We start from the raw sequence: 19,304 nt of genomic DNA, 5'->3' as shown, positions 1-19,304 counted from the left end.
TAAAATGTAAAAATAAACCAAAAAAAATTTTTTTTTTTTTTTTTTTTTTGGTGGTACTGGGGTTCCTGGAAGCCCTTCTACCTCAGGGCTACACTCCCAGACCTATTTTTTTTACAGTTTTATTTGGAAACAGGGTCTCCTAAGCCAGCGCGCGGGGCTAGCTTCGAACCTGCGCGATCCTCCTGTCTCTGCCTCCCAAGCGCGGAGATTACAAGCGTGCGCCACCACGCCCAGCCAAAAAAATTTTTTTGCAGACATCATTTAAAGATTTATTCTTTGTATTAAAATTTGAAACTAGTGGTAAAAAAGAACATCTAAATATTTCTTAAGGTAAATGAAATGCCAACATATTTCATACAGTGCTACTTGCAATGCTATTAAAGCTGTCAATAAATACTGTGATTTTATCTTTCAGCTATTCACTTCCCAGATGAACAATGTACTTGACTGATATTAATCTAAAATGGGGACCGAATTTGTTTATTTTGAGACACCTCAAATTCCAGAGCTGGGACTAAAGGTGCATGCCACCACACCTAGCTTATTTAGTAATTTTAATTACAGATTCACTATACCTCTTCATTTGATAGCTGGGCTGAAGATTCTTCTTGAGTTAAAGCACACACTACCGGAATTCTTACTTCTTCCTCAACATCTATTTTTTGGTGATTCTTTCTTTTACAAAGTCTTTGTTGTTCATCGTCCTCCTGAAAGTTAGGAAGGAATAAACCCATATATTATCCTGGGAATCTGTACTTAACAAATCATACAGATCTCTAACGACTCAAATGAGAAAGAGCGGAAAGTTTACAGTAACAGAAAGTCGGACACTCAGCTTATGTTTTGTAATGACATCTAGGGGCTTCTGGTCATAACAAAATATTTTAACACTATAGGTACAAAGTAAAAAACTCTGCTATTAAAAAAAAATCAAAAGCTGGGTGTGGTAGTGCGTGCTTGTAATTCTAGTACTTGGGAAACAGAAAAGAGGATTACAGGTTCATGACGAGCCTCAGCTATGTAAAGGGACCCTGTTTTAAAGTAAAGAATAAAAAATAAGGTCGGGGTATAGCTCAGAGGTAGATGCCTGTGGGTTCAATACCCAGTTCTAGAAAGGAAAAAAAAAAAATCAGAGCTGGGTATGGAAGCTCATGCTTGTGATCTCAGTTCTTGAGAGGCTGAAACAGCAGGATTGCAGGCTCCAGGCCAGCCTCAGCAACTCAGTGAGACCCTGTTTCAAAATAAAAAATAAAAATAGGGCTGAGGGTGCAGCTCAGAAGTAGACTGCCTCTGGGTTCACTTAAAAAAAAAAAAAAGAATAAAACAAAATAAAAAAGAAAAAAATCAGGAAGCAGCCTTCAAAAGAAGCATACTATATTGGCAAAACAAAAGAAAACTAGTTTCCCCCTTCAAATAATCAAAAAACTAAATGAAATTTTATTTAGGACATACTTTCAGATTATTGTAGAAAATAGGAAAAGGTTATTATATTATACACACATTATACATTATAAATATATACAAATTTATATGAAATAATTTCACTCAATGAAAATGAGTACTATCGACACCATCTTTAACCCCCATCCTACACTGTTTGGTCGAGGAAGGACAAACAATACTACACGTTAAGTTCTACAGGAAGAGAAAAACAAGACTGATTTCATCTTCCCGGTCTACCTCACATGAAAACCACATAAGTTTGGGGGTTTTTTGTTTTGTTTTGTTTTGCGGTACTAGGGATTGAAATCAGGGGTATTTTGCCTCCAAGCTATACCTCTCCAGATCTTCTTTATTATTTTTAACCAGAACCTTAAGCCACACATAGTGGCACAGACTTGTAATCCCAGCATTTGGGAGGCTGAGACCAGAGAATCGCAGTTCGCGGACATCCTCAGCTACTTAGTGAGGCCAGAGGATCACGGTCCGCGGACAGCCTCAGCTACTTAGGCCCTCTGCAACTTAGTGAGTCCCTTTTTCAAAATAAAGAATAAAAAATAGGGCAGGGGGTGTAGCTTAGAAGTCTTTTGCCCCTGGGTTCCTTCCCCAGACCCGCAAAATAAATAAATAAAATAAAAACTAGAACCTTGCTAAGTAGCTCAGGCTGGCCTCAGACCCCCTGCCTCAGCCTCCCACGTCCTGGAATTACAGGTGTGTGCCCATGTGCCCAGCCGGGATAAAGCTTTACATATAAAGCCTTTGCACAATGCCAGCACACAGCTCAATGAATGTTAATAACCTAAATACAACCTTAGTAAAGTTTAGATTACTTAAAAGGGCAGAAAAAGAGGCTTGAAAAGAGATGTGCTTTAGAATTTAAATCCTTGAGACAAAAAGAAACATCTGCAAAACAAAATCTAACCTAAATCAGATCAAGAGACAATTTTTTTTCCTTTTTTTTTGCAGTACTGGGGACTGAGTCCAGGGGCATTCTACCTCTGAGCTATACCCCCAGTCCTATTTTTATTTTCTATTTTGAAACAAGGTCTCACTAAGTTACAGAGGACCTCACTAAGTAGCCGAGGCTGCCCACGAATCTGCGATCCTCCTGTCTCAGCCTCCCAAGTACTGGGATTACAAGCGTGCGTCACCACGCCCGGCTGACAACTTAAAATACTTCTTAAACTACCTAGAAAAGCAGTTAACACTTTTATGTAGCTATCCTAAGGAAATGTTTGCCCATGTATACAACATGGTATATGATATGATGTTAGCAGCAACACTATTTAAGATGACAAAGAAGGGGGAGAAAAAGTTACATCTCCATTATAAAGAGATGAATAAAACTCTGATATGAAAATATATCCAGGATAATGCTTATGGAAAAGTAAGTTACAGAATAAATACTTATAGCATGATACAAGTTGTATGGGGAAAGAGAGAGATTTCCCTTAACACACAGAATTGGTTGGGAAGATTACTAAATTGGACAATGCGGTTACTTCCAAGGAAGAGAGGTATGGGAAAAGATGACAAGAGGAATGTTCATTTGATCACTTTATTAATTCATTTTGTATTTCAATATTTGTGTTATTGTTTTGTTTTGTGCATACTGGGGATGGAACCCAGGGGCATTCCACCTCTGAGTTACACCTCCAGCCCTATTTTTTATTCTTTATTTTGAAACGGTCTCACTAAGTTGCAGAGGGCCTAAGTAGTTGAGGCTGGCCACAAACCTGTGGTCTTCCTGTCTTAGCCTCCCAAGTACTGGGATTACAAGCATGCACCACCATGCCCAGCTTTATTTATTCTTTATTTTGAAACAGAGTCTCACTAAGTTGAGAAGGACCTAAGTTGCTGAGGCTGGCCACAAACCTGCAACCCTCCTGCCTCAGCAGCCCAAGTACTGGGATTATAGGTGAGTGCCACCATACCCAGCTTAAATATTTGTATTTTGTTCCGTATTTGTATATAAAATGAACTTTATTATTGCATTTATATTTCATTTGCAGTTATACTTTGTTATTTGTATTTAATTATTTTGTGTATAAAAACTTCATACAAGAATGTGTGTTATTCATGTAATTTAAGTCATTTTTCTTAAAGATAAGGAGAAACAGGATACACAGCACTCTGGACGCCTGTCTTTTCATATCCATCAGCCTCTCCATCCTCATCCTGTTACCTTCTAATCAGGCTTTTTTAAAATTGGTACGCTGTAATCATACAGCTTGATGAGGTATCACTCACTTATAGCCCTTCCCAATTCCCACCGCTCCCGTCTAGCCTTAGTGACTGACTGACTTTGAAGTGTGAGTGTCCATCATAGGCACTAGGTACTTCCTGCTTCCCTCTCCCCACCTCCCTCAGCTGGGCCACACTCGTTACTCATCTAGGTTGAATTCGCCTTCATTGTCTAGAGTCCCTCCAATGTCCCATTTTCTCCCAAGCTTCAACATATTAGGGGGTGCATCCGATTTTTTACTTTTAATCAGGTTTTTAAAACAATGTCACCAAAAATGTGGCCCTAGGAGAACTACAGAGAAAAATTTCTCAGAAACATGCACTGTTGCACCCTGAATTCTTCAAAAAGGGTAATTTTTAAATCATTTTTCCCACAGACAAGATCAATTTGTAAAACTGAAAAACAAAATTCCTCAAATGCAAACATTATGGGTCTTTTTTAGGCAGCACTCAAAGGGGGGAGATCTAGGGGCAGGGTGTGTACTGGAGTGGTAGAGGATGGACAAAGGCCAGGAATAGATCCCCAGCACTGCAAAGTAACAATGACAACAAAGTAGCTCACGTCCCCTGTTCTAGCTTAAGTTTACCTCTACCATTCACAAGGCAAAGCAATCAGCGGGGAGGGGAAGGCACCCTATTAACAGCATAAGCGTATCCTACAAAACCACTATTCACCTGATCTTTCTTCTTCAGTTCTTCAACTTGTCGGAGCTGTTCTGAAGTTAGCACAATCTCCATTCGCTGCATGTCTCTCATCAGCAAGCGCTGAGATTCCAGAAACTGGTCATTGGCCTTCTGCCATGTATGCTTTAACTGGTTGTGCTGCTGTCGCTCTTGCTCCAAAAGATGGCAAACTGTTCAGAAACCCCCCAGTTGAAAACACTGAATTTTAATGGTAGGCAATTTCATTAGCATAGGGCTACTAGACCAGGTTGGGCCAATGGTCCATTCTGAGAGTCTCCTCTTGCTCTTGACTGGCAGCAAGAGGCAATCTATAGTTGAATGTGGCAGTTAGCCCATGCCACTTCTAATGCAGAGCCTCCCAAAGTGTGGTCTAGGAACATAGCAGAAAAAAAAAAAAAAAAGACTTCTATGCTCAGGAAGTTTTAGAAATCCTGGGTTAAAACGGTTTCAAAAGACTTTTATTTTTAGCTGGGCATGGTGGTACTTGGGAGGCTGGAACAGGAGGATCGCAGGTTCAAGAACAGCCTGAGCAAGTAGCAAGACTCACAAGTAGTAAGAACCTACTCAGATTCTTTTTCCAAGTAAGAAATAAAATCAGGCTGGGATAGCTCAAAGGTAGAACTGCCTCTGAGTTCAATCCCCAGTACCAAACACATGAAAAAAATAATTAAAAAAAAAAAAAAGATTTCTTTACCATAGTACTTTGAGCTTCAGGGTCTTCACTGTCTATATTCTTGAAAGGTGATATATAGCATAGCATTTCTCAAATTTATCTGACAAAAAAAAACTTTTCAGCTGGATAAGGTGGTACACACCTGTAATCCCAGTACTGAGGCTGAGACAGGAAGCTGAGACAGGAGGATCCCAGATTCAAGGACTGCCCCAGCAACATAGCAAAACTTGGCAGCCTAATAAGACTGTTTCAATATAAAAAATCAAAAGGGCTCAAGAGGTACAATGTCCCTGGGTTTAATCCCTGGTACCACAAAAAAAAAAAAAACACTTTTTTCATAATTCAGTTCAACTAACAAATGTTCAGAGAATATACTCTGGCAGTGATCTAACGGCCAAAGTTTAACAACCACTCCGAATTCTGTTTAGTATATTTTAATATACTTGTCATCCAGAAAACCTTGGACCCATTTAGTTTTAACCACTCAGGATAAGTCAAAGAATCTTTATAAAACATGTGCACTGTTAATACTATTGGCTCAACTATCTTACAATGAAGTAGTAGCACCATCTATCTACCCAGCCACCCAAGCAGAAACCTGAGACACAGCCAGCCACACCTCTGACTTCTCACCTCAATACACTGACCAAGACAGAGACTGACTAGTTATGCCTTGTTTGTAGAATGGCACATCTATCTTCCAGCTTTAGTCTTAGACCAGCCTGTATAATTCAAGGCAACTGCAATGGTAGTCCTACTTTCATTCTTCCTGTCCTTCCTCAGTCCCACCCTCTCTATTCTATTCTTCATATTGCTATTAAAATGAACTTTCTTCTTCTTTTGTGTGTGTGTGTGTGTGTGTGTGTGTGTGTGTGTGTGTGTGTGTGGTGCTGGGAGTGGAACCCAGAGGCTTTCTACCTCTGGGTTATACTCCCAGACCTATTTTCCATTTTATTTGGAAACAGGGTCTCACTAAGTTTCTGAGAGCCTCACTAAGTAGCTGAGGCTGGTTTCAAACCTGTGCAATCCTCCTGTCTCAGCCTCCAAGTACTGGGATTACAAGTGTGTGCCACCACATCTGGCCTTAAATTGAACTTTCTAAAATGCAAAACACAATATTAGTCCTTGGTTCTTTCCCTCAGAGAAGCCAGTCACAAATGAACAAAAGACTGGCAAATCCACAGAAAGTCGATTTGTGATTCCCAGAGGGTGAGATAAAGAGAAATGGAAATTGACTATAAATGAGTATAGGATTTCTTTTTCTTTTTTTCGTTGGCTGTACTGGGCATTGAACCAAGGAGCATTCTATCACTGAGCTATATCCCCAACTCACTCTCTCTCTATCCTATCTATCTTATCTATCTACCTACCTACCTATCCATCTACCCACCCATCCATCCATCCAACCAACCTGGGATTGAACCCAGCATTCTGCCTCTGAGCTATGCCCCCAACCCTATTTTTGTTATTGTTCTTTTCTTTTTTCCTTCCTCTTTTCTTTCCTTTCTTTTTTTTTTTTTTTTTTTTTTTGGCGGTACTGGGGATGGAACCCTAGGCCAAACTACACCCCCAGCTCTATTTTTTATTCTTTATTTTGAAACAGGGTCTGAGTTGCAAAAGACCTCACTAAGTTGCTGAGGCTGGCCACAAACCCCAATTCTCTTGTCTCAGCCTCCCAAGTACTCGGATTTTAAGTGTGCACCACCGTGTCCAGCTGTTGTTGTTGTTCTTTAATGTGAAATAGGGCCTCACCAAGTAGCTGAACTCTGAGCTACACCTCCAACCCTATTTAATTTCTATTTTGAAACAGGGTCTCACGAGGTTAATGAGAGTCTCACTATGCTGAGGCTGTCCTCAAACCCACAATCTTCTTGTCTTAACCTCCCAAGTACTATATTCCAGACACACACCATCATGCCTGCCTTAAAGTTGTTTATAAAGCAAAACAAAACCGTTTAGAGGCTCCTTAGCATGAGACCTCCATGATCTGGCCCAATCCTCTGCTACAATCTCATCATGCCCATTGTCTCTGGCACCCTAATTACACTGAACTACTTTCTTACACTTCCTGAACTAGCTGCAATGTATGCAAATGGCCTTGTATGCTATGCTCTCCTCAGTCTATATGACAAATCTCTACTCATCTTTCAAAACTCTACTTAATAAAGGAAAAAGAAAAAAAAGAACAGACTAAATTAGGAATAACATTTTAGACGAACACAATGAACTGTGCTTTAGTCCCAGCTATTCAGGAGGTTGAGCAAAAACAGTGCAGGCTGAGGCCAGGTGGAGCAACTCAGTAAGACCCTGTCTACACACACACACACACACACACACACACACACACACACACACACACACACACAAAATAAATATATATCTCGCAGTACTGGGGATTGAATCCAGGGGCATTCTACCTCCAAGCTACATTCCCAGCCCTACATATTTTTTTAATTCTTTATTTTGAAACAGTATCTCATTAAGTTGTGAAGGGCCTCACTAGTAGCTGAAGCTGGCCACTAATCTGTGATCCTCCTATCTCAGCCTCCCAAGTACTGGGATTACAAACCTGCCATCATGCCTGGCTAACAATTTCTTTTAAAAAATAACTTTTTAGCTGGGCCTGGTGGTACACACTTGTAATCCCAGTACTTGGGAGGCTAAGACAGGAGGATCACAGGTTCAAAGCCAGCCTTGGCAATTTAGCAAGGCTCTCAGCAATCTAGTGAGACCATATTTCTAAATAAGATATAAAATTGAGCTCGGAGGTAGAATGCCCCTGAGTTCAATCCCTAGAACCAAAAACTAAATAAAATAACTTATTTTGTGAAACACACCTATTCCTAGGACAAAAAGCACTGGGCCCCTCTTCACTGGTGACACTCTTACACTGTAACATACTTCTCAGCATGCTGTCTATTAACAGGCAATTGCACTAACTTGGCTGCATGTCTAATGCTCCCAATTTAGGCTGTAAGTTAGACTGCTGCTCAATTTCTATTTTCTTTTTTGGCAGCAATGAGGGTTGAACCAAGGGACATTCTATCTCTGAATTATACCTCCAGCCCTATTTTTTATTTTGAAACAGGGTTTCACTAAGTAGCTGAGGTTGGCCACGAACCTGCAATCCTCCTGTCTCAGCCTCCCAAGTACTAGGATTACAAGTGTGTACCACCACACCTAGCTTCTTTTCATTTGAAGAATTTCTGGTGTAACTGTCCTTGTATTAAAATTATCCCATTCCTGTCCTCGTTTTAAAGTTCTCTGATACCTTTCTTGATATATTAGGAAGATTTGGTAGTCTCAGTGACTTAAAATATTTCTGGAAAGATTGAGATAACAAGTTTAAATAGATATTCTATTTCTTGTGGTACTAAGCTTGAACCCAAAGGCACTCTAGCTTCAAGGCACACCCCCCAAATCCTATTTTTTTTTTTTTATTTTGAAATAGGGTCTTGCTAAATTGCCCAGTCTAGCATTAAATCTACAATTCTTTTGTCTCAACCTTCTAAATACTGAGATTATAGGCGTGACACCTTTTCATGGTATGGGTATCATTTTGAAAACACCACCACATTTGGAAACTATTTCCTTGCCAGGTGCAGTGGCACACACTTGTAATCCCAGCACTTGGGAGGCTGAGACAGGAGGACCATAGGTTTGTGGTCAGCCTCAGCTACTTAGTGAGGCACTCCACAACTTAGTGAGACCCTTTTTCAAAAATAAAGAAAAAACAGGGCTAGGAGTGTAGTTTGGAGGCAGAATGTATCTGGATTCCACCTGCAGTACTACACCAAAAAAGAAAAAAGAGAAAAAAAAGAAAAAAAGAAAAAGAAAACTATTTCCTAAAGGCCAAACCCACATAAAATTTGGTTATTTTCACAACATTTTATGTACTCTTAATGTCCTTTTAGCTTTCCACTATATAAAAAATCTCATATACAAGCCTAATTTATATATGGCTCTCTCTCTATAGCTCTATTTCTCACAGCATTTATGATATACTTAATAAAGTATTCATTATAGAACTCATCACCAAATCCTGCACATTAATATTATTAGTACACTCTGCAACAAGTGTAAGATTTCAAGAGGGTCCATAGAGCTGGAAAAGAAAAAATAAGTTAGATCTTTATTTTCATTATCCTCTAACGGAAATTTATCATTTCCTTCACTATAAAATAATGCAACAAGCCAGGCGTGGTGGTGCACATTTGTAATCTTAGTACTGGGAGGCTGAGACAGGAGGATCGCAGGTTCACAGGCAGCCTCAGCTATTTAGTGAGGCCCTCTGATACTTAGTGAGTCCCTGTTTCAAAATAAAGAATAAAAAGAACGGCTGGGAGTATAGCTCGGAGGTAGAATGCCCTAGGTTCAATCCCTGGTATTGCAAAAAAAAAAAAAAAATTTTTTTTTAATTAAAAAATAAGCCAGGCATGGTGGCGGACACTTGTAATCTCAGCATTTGGGAGGCTGAAACCGGAGGATCGTGGTTAGAGGAGACAGCCTCAGCTACTTAGTGAGGCCCTCCGCAACTTAGTGAGACCCTGTTTCAAAATAAAGAATAAAAATAAGGCAGGGGGTGTGGCTCAGAGGTCAAATGCCCCTGGGGTTCCATCCCCAGACCCACACACACACAAAAAAATTAAAAATAAATAAAATATATGCAACAAATCATAGTAGCATAAGAATAACTATGATGCCTTAATATATCATGTTTGCTCATCACGACTTCAAATTTACAACAGTTAGCCAGGCATGGTGGCACACGTTTATAATCTCAGGACTTAGGAGGCTGAGAGAAGGATCACAGGTTTGCGGACAGCCTCAGCTACTTAGTAATACCTTTTGGAACTTAGTGAGACCCTGTTGCAAAATAAAAAATAGGGCTGGGGGTACAGCTCAAGATAGAATGCCCCTGGGTTTAATCCCCAGTTACATACACACACACACACAAAAAAAAAAAAAAAAAAAACAAGTTATTAATCCTGATGCTGGACCACACTGCCTCATGCATTACTAAAATGATTCATATAAGCCAGGCGTGGTGGCGCATGCTTGCAATCTCCGCATTTGGGAGGCTTAGCAGGAGGATTGCGGTTCAAGGACAGCCTCAGCTACTTAATGAGGCCCTCTGCAACTCAGTGAGACCCTTTTTCAAAATAAAAAATAAGGGCCGGGCGTGGTGGCGCACGCTTGTAATCCCCGCGCTTGGGAGGCGGAGACAGGAGGATCGCACAGGTTCGAAGCCAGCCGCGCGCACTGGCTTAGGAGACCCTGTTTCTAAATAAAAATATAAAAATAGATCTGGGAGTGTAGCCCAGAGGTAGAAGGGCTTCCAGGAACCCCAGTACCACCACCAAAAAATAAATAAATAAATAAATAAATAAATAAATAAATAAATAAATAAATAAATAAAAAATAAAAAATAAAAGAAAAGGTTTGGAGGTGTCGCTCAGAGGTAGAACACCCCTGGCTTCCATCCCAGTACCACAAACACAAAAGGAGATTCATTTATTACTATAAATTTGGGGGATTTCTTTTAAACTGCTTCAGAAAATATAGAGTCAATCTGAGTATCACCCTAAAACACTAGTGAAATTAATACAGTCCCTTAAAAACAGGAATGTTAGGTGGCACACGCCTATAATTCCAGCAACTCAGGGAGCTGAAGAGGATCACAAGTTCAAGGCCAGCCTGAGCAACTTATGCAGATTCTATCTCAAAAAAAAAAAAAAAAAAGAATGGGGAGCTGGGCATGGTAGCACACGCTTGTACTTAGTGAGGGGGATAGGGCTGGGGTGTGTAGCTTGGAGGAAGAATGCCTCTGGGTTCCATTCCCAATACCAAAAACAAAGCAAAAACAACAACAACAACAACAACAACACACACACACACACACATACACACACACACACACACACACACAGAGGAATGGGGATGTGCAAGGTCCTGGTTCAAGTCTCAGGACAGGAAAAACAAAACAAAGAATTTCCATAAGGCCTCCAGAACACAATCTGCCCCTCTATCCCACCCTTATGCTTACTAATTCACCTCCATCAAAACAGGTGTGCAAGCAGAAACAGTTTCAGCAGACATGCACAGTTTTATTATCCTTCTGCTCAAAGTTCATGCATTGTGCAGTTATCACTAAGGTCATGGAGTAAAGAGAAGGAAGCCATGGACAATCCAAGCCCCAGAAGTCATTCATACAGCTTCAGCTATCATGGAACACTTGAACTGAAAACTCAAATTAAACCACCAGCATGTTTACTACTATTTTGGAATTATAGTCAATATTGACTTTACATATATAGTTCTCTTAGAAATATAAAAAATATTTAGCCCAACATAGTGGCACACGCTTGTAATTCCAGTACTTGGGAGGCTGAGACAAGAGGATCCAGGTTCATGGACAGCCTCAGCTACTTAGGGAGGCCCTCAGCAAATTAGTGAGACCCTGTTTTAAAATAAATAGGGCTGGGGGCATAGCTCGGAGGTGGAATGCCCCTGGACTCCATCCCTAGTTCCGCAAAAAAATAAGAAAAAATAATATAAAATAAAAATAGCTTTTAAAAAAGAAAAATATTTACAACATATATATTTACCTTCATGCAATTCTTTCCGTAGTTTCTCAGCATCTTCCTGTAGAACAGATTTCTGAGTATTCAAAACAGCTACATACATCTCCAGATCAGTCCTACAAGATTTCTCAGCTTCTAGATAATGATTCAGTTCTTTAACCTAAAACAAGATGCAATTCTATCAAACTGGAATTTACAAATGTTTCTATCTTAGGTATGTTATTTAAGAAAAAAAAAAAAAAGAACTTAATGACTAAGGGATGTAGGTCAGTGACTAAGTTCTTTTTTTTTTTTTTTTTTTCAGTATCAGGGATAGAATCCAGGGGCACTGTACCTCCAAGCTACACCCCCCCACAGCCTTATATTTTAGTCTTTTTATATTTGAAACAGGGTCCCACTGGGTTGAGAAGGGCCTAGCTAAGTAGCTAAGGCTGTCTGTGAACCCCAATCCTCCTAGTTCAGTCTCCCAAATGCTGGGATTACAAGCATGCACCACCAAGCCCGGCTAATAACCAAGTTCTTGGGGAAAAAAATGTTACATAATTTACATTTACAAAAATTAACATAATTTTTATTATAAAACAAACATACTCAAACACAGGTACATTTTGCTTTTTAAACATTAATTTCTATGGGTGAAAATGATAACCATATTCTTATAACTTTATTTTTCTTCAATATCTAGTGAGGTAGTCTGAATGCCTTAAAGTTACAAAAAAAAAAAAAAAAGCTGGGTGTGGTGGCGCACGCTTGTAATCCTAGCATTCGTGAGGATGAGACTGGAGGATCACAGTTCGCGGGCAGCCTCAGCTATTTAGTAAAGCCTTCTGCAACTTAGTGAGACCCTATTTCAAATTAAAGAATAAAAAATAGAGCAGGGGGGTCGAATGCCCCTGGGTTCCACCCCAGACTCGCCAAAAAAAAAAAAAAAAATATATATATATATATATATATATATATATATATATATATAATAATACACACACACACACACACACACACACACACACACACACTAATGAATGAATTTCTAACATTTGGAAGCTACTGAGAAAAACTCTGGGAAAACAGTGATGGTGGCAGCATAGTATTTGAGTTCCGTACCCATAACAACTCATAGCAAAAACATACAGTAGCCAGATGTGGTGGCGCCTATCTGTAAGCCCACTAGCTCCAGGGCCTGGGCAGGAGGATCATAAGATCAATGTCAGCCTGGGCAACTTAAAGAGCCTCTGTCTCAAGGTAAAAAAAAAAATAAAAATAAAAATAAATAAAATAAAATAAAAATAAAAAAGGACTGGGATGTAGGTCAGTGTAGAGCCTCAGTTCTGTCCGTAGAACCTGCCCCCACCCAACACACACATACATAAGGAAATCTACAAAGTCCTAAGTGATGAAAGGGTAAGGACAAACCACTGAAATCTGTCTGTCCAGAGAAATTTCTATGTCATGCTGGAGGCCCTGGGTTCAATCCCCAGTACCAGCAATGAGAGAGGAGAGAGGGGGAGGGAGTAAGAGGGAAAAGGAGAGAGACATATACAGCATCTGGAGGAAAAGGCAGAGAGAGGTAACAAGAACCCCCTAGATCCTAAGAGTCAACTAGGTCTAATGTGATGATGGTGCTAAAACTGTTTTGTACACTGCAACAGTGAATGAATGCAACAAAACTGTCCTGTAAAATTTACAACTGGCTAAAATAAAATTTTAAAAATTAAAAAGTATCCTACTTTCATTTGCATTTTCCTGATTTCTATTGTAGCCTACTATCTTTTTATAATCCTTACTGTCTCGTCTTGACTGTTTATTCACATACTTTTATCTATTTTTTTGCTTGATCCTTTGTCATTTATAGACCTGGCAGTTTTAGTTAATTTTGAATATTAATATTTTTGCCAGGTATATGAGTTATTAGATATCTTCTCAATCTGTAGCTTCTCCTTCCAACATTTTTTCAGTATCCTCTTTTTTGGGGAAGGATGCCCAGGAATATGAACTCAGAGGCATTCTACCTCTAAGCTTCATCCTCAGCCCTATTTTTTTTTCATTATTATTATTTTTTAATTTGGAAACAAGGTCTAAGTTGCTGGGGCTGGCTGTGAATCTACAATCCTCTTGTCTATCATCCCAAATATTGGATTATCTTTTAGTATTCTTTTTACAAGGAAGTTCATTTTCTTTTTTTTGGTGGTGGTGGTACTGGGGTTCCTGGAAACCCTTCTACCTCCGGGTTACACTCCCAGACACCTATTTTTTATATTTTTATTCGGAAACAGGGTCTCTTAAGCCAGCAAGGCTGGCTTCGAAACTGCGGGATCCTGCTGTCTCCCCCTCCCAAGCACATCAAGTGTGCGCCACCATGCCCGGCGGAAGTTTATATTCTAACAGCCAAATATTTCAATGTTTCGTTCATGGTCAATATTTTTTACCCCAACAATATTTTTTTTCTTTTTGCAGTACTGGGGATGGAACCCAGGGGCATTCTACCTCTGAGCTACACCCTTAGCCCGATTTTTTATTCTTTATTTTGAAACAGGGTTTCATTGAGTTGCAAAGGACCTCACTAAGTAGGTGAGGCTGTCTGCAAACCATGATCCTCCTGTCTCAGCCTCCCAAATGCTGAGATTACAAGCCTGTGCCACCATGCCCAGCTTGATTTTTTTATTTTTATTTTTTCAGTATTGGGGATGGAATCTAGGGGCATTTTACCTCTGGGCTACACTCCCAGGCCTATTTTTTATTTTTATTTTATTTATTTATTTATTTATTTATTTATTTATTTATTTATTTTGGTGGTACTGGGGTTCCTGGAAGCCCTTCTACCTCCGGGCTACACTCCCAGACCTATTTTATATTTTTTATTTAGAAACAGGGTCTCCTAAGCCAGCGCGCGCGGCTGGCTTCAAACCTGCGCGATCCTCCTGTCTCCGCCTCCCAAACGCGGGGATTACAAGCGTGCACCACCACGCCCGGCCTATTTTTTATATTTTATTTGGAAACAAGGTCTCTTAAGCCAGCTTAGGCTGGCTTCGAACCTGTGCGATCCTCCTGTCTCAGCCTCCCAAGTGTGAGGATTATAAGCATGTGTCACCACACACCTGGCACAGCTCTATTTTTTATTCTTTATTTTGAAACAAGGTCCCACTATATAGCTGAGGATGTCCACAAACCCACAATCCTCCTGTCTCAGCCTCCTAAGTACCGGAATTATAATCATACACCACCACGCCCAGCTCCATTTTTTATTCTTTATATTAAAACTAAAGTAGCTGAGGATGTCCAAGAACAGATGATCCTCCTGTCTCAGGCTCCCAAGCACTGAGATAACAAGCGTGCACCACCATGCCTGGCTTTTGTGTTGTCTTGCATTGTGTAGGACCATAAAAACAACCCAAAGAAAATTACTGAGCATAGGTCTCTGTATAATATTACTATCATTTATGGAAAGGGTTAGACTAAACATTTATTAATTATGTTTGCTGAAGGTTTAATAAGTAATCCTTTATTAAGTATTTAAATTCATAAAATGCCTTCCTGATTCCAAAACAAATATATTGCTCCTCTATAAGCACTTTATGTGGCATATCACAATAACAGGTTGTCTTGAGATTTACCATCTTCAAACTGCTAGAAATATACCACATGTATATTTTCTTTTTTTTTGGGGGGTGGGAGTATACTGGGGATTGCACCCAGGGATTCACATAGGCTAGGCAAGGGCTCTCCCACTGAGTTATATCCCTAGATTTTTATTTTAATGTGATACTTGGGATTGAACCCAAGAGCACTTTACTTCTGAGCTACATAACCAGCCCTATTTATTTACTTATTTTGGTACTTGGGATTGAATACATGAGTGATCTACCTCCAAGCTAGACCCCTAGCTCAAGGTTATTTTTTTGTTTTGAAACAAGGTCTCCCTAGGTTGCGGAGGGCCTAAGTTGCTGAGGCTGCTTTGAACTTACAATCCACTTGCCTCAGCCTTCCAGATATACTGGGTTTTGAGACAGGATCTCCCTCAGTTTCTGAGGCTAGGCTTGAATTTCTGATCCTCCTGCCTCACCTCTATTTTCCTTTGCTTTAACCTATTATACCTCTGAGTTACTTCCCAGCCCTATTTTATTCTATTTTGAAATAGACACTCATCTAGGTTGATGAGTGTCATTACTTGCTGAAGCTATCCTCAAACCTATGATACTCCTGTCTCAGCTTCCCAAGTACTGGCTTAATTTTCTTTTCTTATACTACCTTTCCGTGTAGTCATTCATTTGTACTGAAAATCTACTAGTTTCCTAAAATTAGCTGAATAACTTTTCTTTCTATTCTCTGGCACAGTTTATAAGATGTAAATTGCCTTTCCAGAAGATTTTGAAATAATTCTAGTGTCTTTGGAGAAAAGGAGGCAGCAGAAGGAAAGATTATGATTCTAGACTCTCTTTTTAATGTTTTCCTCTTTGGGGGCAGTGGGTAGGGAAGGTGTTGGGGAATGAACCCAGGGGCATTCTACTTCCAAGCTACAACCCCCCAACCCTATTATATGTCTTATTTGGAAACAGGGTCTTGTTACGGTGCTGAGAGCCTCACTCAGCTACTGAAGCTAGCTTCAAACCTGCAGTCCTCCTGTCTCAGCATCCCAAGTACTTGTATAAAGGCATGCCCAGCTATCTTGTAGTTTTATATAAGCAATATAAAGTTAGGTTTTAAATTTTTAATCTGATAAAAATAAGTTATCAGTTTACATTAGGATTATCCATACCTTCTCATTTGTTTCTATATTCCTATTTTGTGTTTTTAACTCTTTCATTATTTCTTTCCTACTTTCTTTTAGTATTTACCCTTTTCTCTCTTTTTTCCTTTGTCAGACAAACAATCCTGAGGATTGAACCCAGGGCCTTATGCATGCTAAGCAAGCATTCTATCACTGAGCTATACACCAATAAACCTACTTTTATTTTACTAATGGCACCCAGAGATTGTACTCAGGGGTGTCCCATCTCTGAGCTACAACCCCCAGAACTATTTATTTATATATTTATCCATCTATCTATTTATTTTATTTTGTTGTGGTACTTGGGATGGAACCAAGGGGCATTCTACTTTCGAGCTATATCCCCAGCCCTATTTTTTATTCTTTATTTTGAAACCAGGTCTCACTGAATTGCAAAGGGCCTCACTAAAGTAGCTGAGGCTGTCCGTGAACCACGATCCAACTGTTTTAGCCTTACAAATGCTAGGATTACAAGCATGCGCCACCATCCCAGCTCCTATTTTATGATTTTTTGAAACAGGGCTGAGGCTGGCTGTGAATCACCTGTCTCAGCCTTCCAAGTACTGGGGTTACAGGCATGTACCACCACACACAGCCTACTTTTTTTAATTAAAATTTCCAACACTCCTTTTCTATTTTGTCTGCTGGCTGAGACTGATCGATCCTCTGGTCTCAGCCTCCCGAATACAGGGATTACAAGTGTGCCGCACCACACCCTGCTGAGTCTCATTTTGATAAAAAAGAATGAAGAGTAATTTTGAAAGAAAATAGCCAATTGTGATATAATATCATTATTGGGATTATTTGAAGATATCTTTAAGGGTGAAATCATTTTGAAGTAGTATTTTGCCCTTTGACTTTTTTTTTTTTTTTCCCTTTTTTTTGGTGGTACTAGGGGTGGAACCCAGAGGCTTTCTACCTCCGGGCTATACTTCCAGACCTTTTTTATATTTTATTTGGAAACAGGGTCTCACTAAGTTGCTGAGAGCCTCACTAAGTAGCTGAGGCTGGCTTCGAACCCGTGCGATCCTCCTGTCTCAGCCTCCCAAGCACGGGGATTACAAGCGTGTGCCACCACGCCCGGCTGACTTTTTTTTCTTTTGCTGGTAACTGAGAATTGAACCCAGGGCCACATGCACACTGTGCAAGCACTCTACCACTGAGCCACATTCCTGGTGTTTATTTTTGAGACAGGGTTTCACTAAATTTTTGAGGTTGGCCTCAACTTGAGATCCTCCTATTAACCAAGTAGGTGGAATTACAGATGTGTACCAAACAGTTTTTTGTATTTGAACGAAAGCAAATAAAATTTTTGTTGTTGTTTTTCTTTTTTGTGATACCAGGATTGGATCTGGGGGTACTTTTACCTCTGAGCTACATCTCTAACCCTTCTTATAATATTTTTAAGACAGGGTCTTGATAAATTGACCAGACTGGCCTCAATCTTGTGATCCTCCTGCCTCAGTCTCCTGAGTAGCTGGGATTACAGGTGTGTGCTACAGCCCACAATTCGTTTTTGGCACTGGCAACTGAATCCAGAGGCATTCTACCTTCAAGCTATACCTTTGCAACAGAGCCAGTTACTAAAGGTCTAAGTTGCTGAAGCTAGCTATATACCTGCAATCCTCTTATTTCAGCCTCCCAAGTACTGGGATTATATGCATTCCCCATCACACCCAGCAAAACAATATTCTTTTTTTTTTCTGTGGGTCTGGGAATGGACCCTAGGGGTATTTGACCTCCGAGCTACACCCCCTGCCCTATTTTTCATTCTTTATTTTGAAACAGGGTCTCACTAAGTTGCAGAGGGCCTAAGTAGCTAAGGCTGGTCCGCAAACCACGATCCTCCAGTCTCAGCCTCCCGAATGCTGGGATGACAAGTGTGAGCCACCATGCCCAGCTTCAAAACAATATTCTTGAGATGTAGTTTATTTTTCTCCCTTAGGGATTCTAATTCTGCTTGTGGCATTAGGGCAGATGAATTACAATGTTTCACAACCTTTGAGGCCTCCAGCTCTTTAATCTTGTCTTCAGCCTCTGTCAGTTTATCTTTCAGAGCTGCAATTTCCTTCTCCATGGGCATCACAACAGACCGAAGTTTTTCAGCATCTTCTTGAGCCTATAGTTAAAAAGAATTAAATACTATAACTTGTACATTTATTGTTTCATAAGAAAAAGACCCATCCATTTGCTAAAAATAAGTTTAACAGCTACACCAAGCACTCCTTTTAACATTCACATAATTAAACTAATTTTGTTTGTTTGGTACTGGGGATTGAACTCAGGGGCATTTTACCTCTGAGCTAAACTCCCAGATCTTTATATTTTCTTTAAAAAAGGGGCCTCACTAAGTTGCTGAGAGTCTAAGTTATTGAGGCTGACCTCAACCTACAATCCTTCTGTCTCAACCTTCAAAGTATTAGGATTATGGGCATGTACCACCATGCCTAGGTCCAAGTCTAACTTTTAGATGGTGCATTATAGTGAACGTCAAGTCATAGTGAGGGTTTTCCCAAGTATTTGTTTAGAATTTAAAAAAGAAAAATAGATTCCTATGATTGTCTTAAGTCAAAAAAAGTTGACTTTTTAATTAATGGAGCAACTTGATATCTCATATATAAAAGGAATTACACATAAATTTTACAAGTCTTGTTCACTAAGTAAGACCATATATATATATTTTTTTGGGGGGGGGTACTGGGGTGGAACCCAGAGGCTTTCTACCTCCGGGCTATACTCTCAGCCTATTTTATATATTTTTTTTGAAACAGGGTCTCACTAAGTTGCTGAGAGCCTCACTAACTAGCTGAGGCTGGCTTCGAACCTGCGCGATCCTCCTGTCTCAGCCTCCCAAGCGCGGGGATTACAAGCGTGCGCCACCACACCCGGCTGTAAGACCATAATTTTTAAAGAA

At 39.9% G+C, this 19,304-nt stretch overlaps 1 protein-coding gene across 4 annotated transcripts in view; it reads right to left on the bottom strand.

Annotated features, from left to right (window-relative positions):
* Positions 1-19,304, bottom strand: part of RABEP1 (rabaptin, RAB GTPase binding effector protein 1) — a gene marked incomplete at both ends in the record, with an annotated part of 120,002 nt that overhangs the window by 41,447 nt on the left and 59,251 nt on the right. For 3 of the 4 annotated variants that reach the window (XM_080712196.1, XM_080712197.1, XM_080712199.1), the window contains 4 exons: positions 576-707; positions 4,360-4,538; positions 11,650-11,785; positions 18,390-18,509. In XM_080712196.1, coding sequence (XP_080568322.1) covers positions 576-707; positions 4,360-4,538; positions 11,650-11,785; positions 18,390-18,509 — 567 coding nt within the window. The remainder of the gene's footprint in view (positions 1-575; positions 708-4,359; positions 4,539-11,649; positions 11,786-18,389; positions 18,510-19,304) is intronic. The other variant, XM_080712198.1, reaches the window with a different exon arrangement.

This window comes from Muscardinus avellanarius, assembly GCF_963383645.1.
Source record: "Muscardinus avellanarius genome assembly, chromosome: 16".
Taxonomy (NCBI): domain Eukaryota; kingdom Metazoa; phylum Chordata; class Mammalia; order Rodentia; family Gliridae; genus Muscardinus; species Muscardinus avellanarius.
The sequence above is the reverse complement of the archived record's forward strand: the minus strand, read 5'-3'. Positions and strand labels throughout refer to the sequence as shown.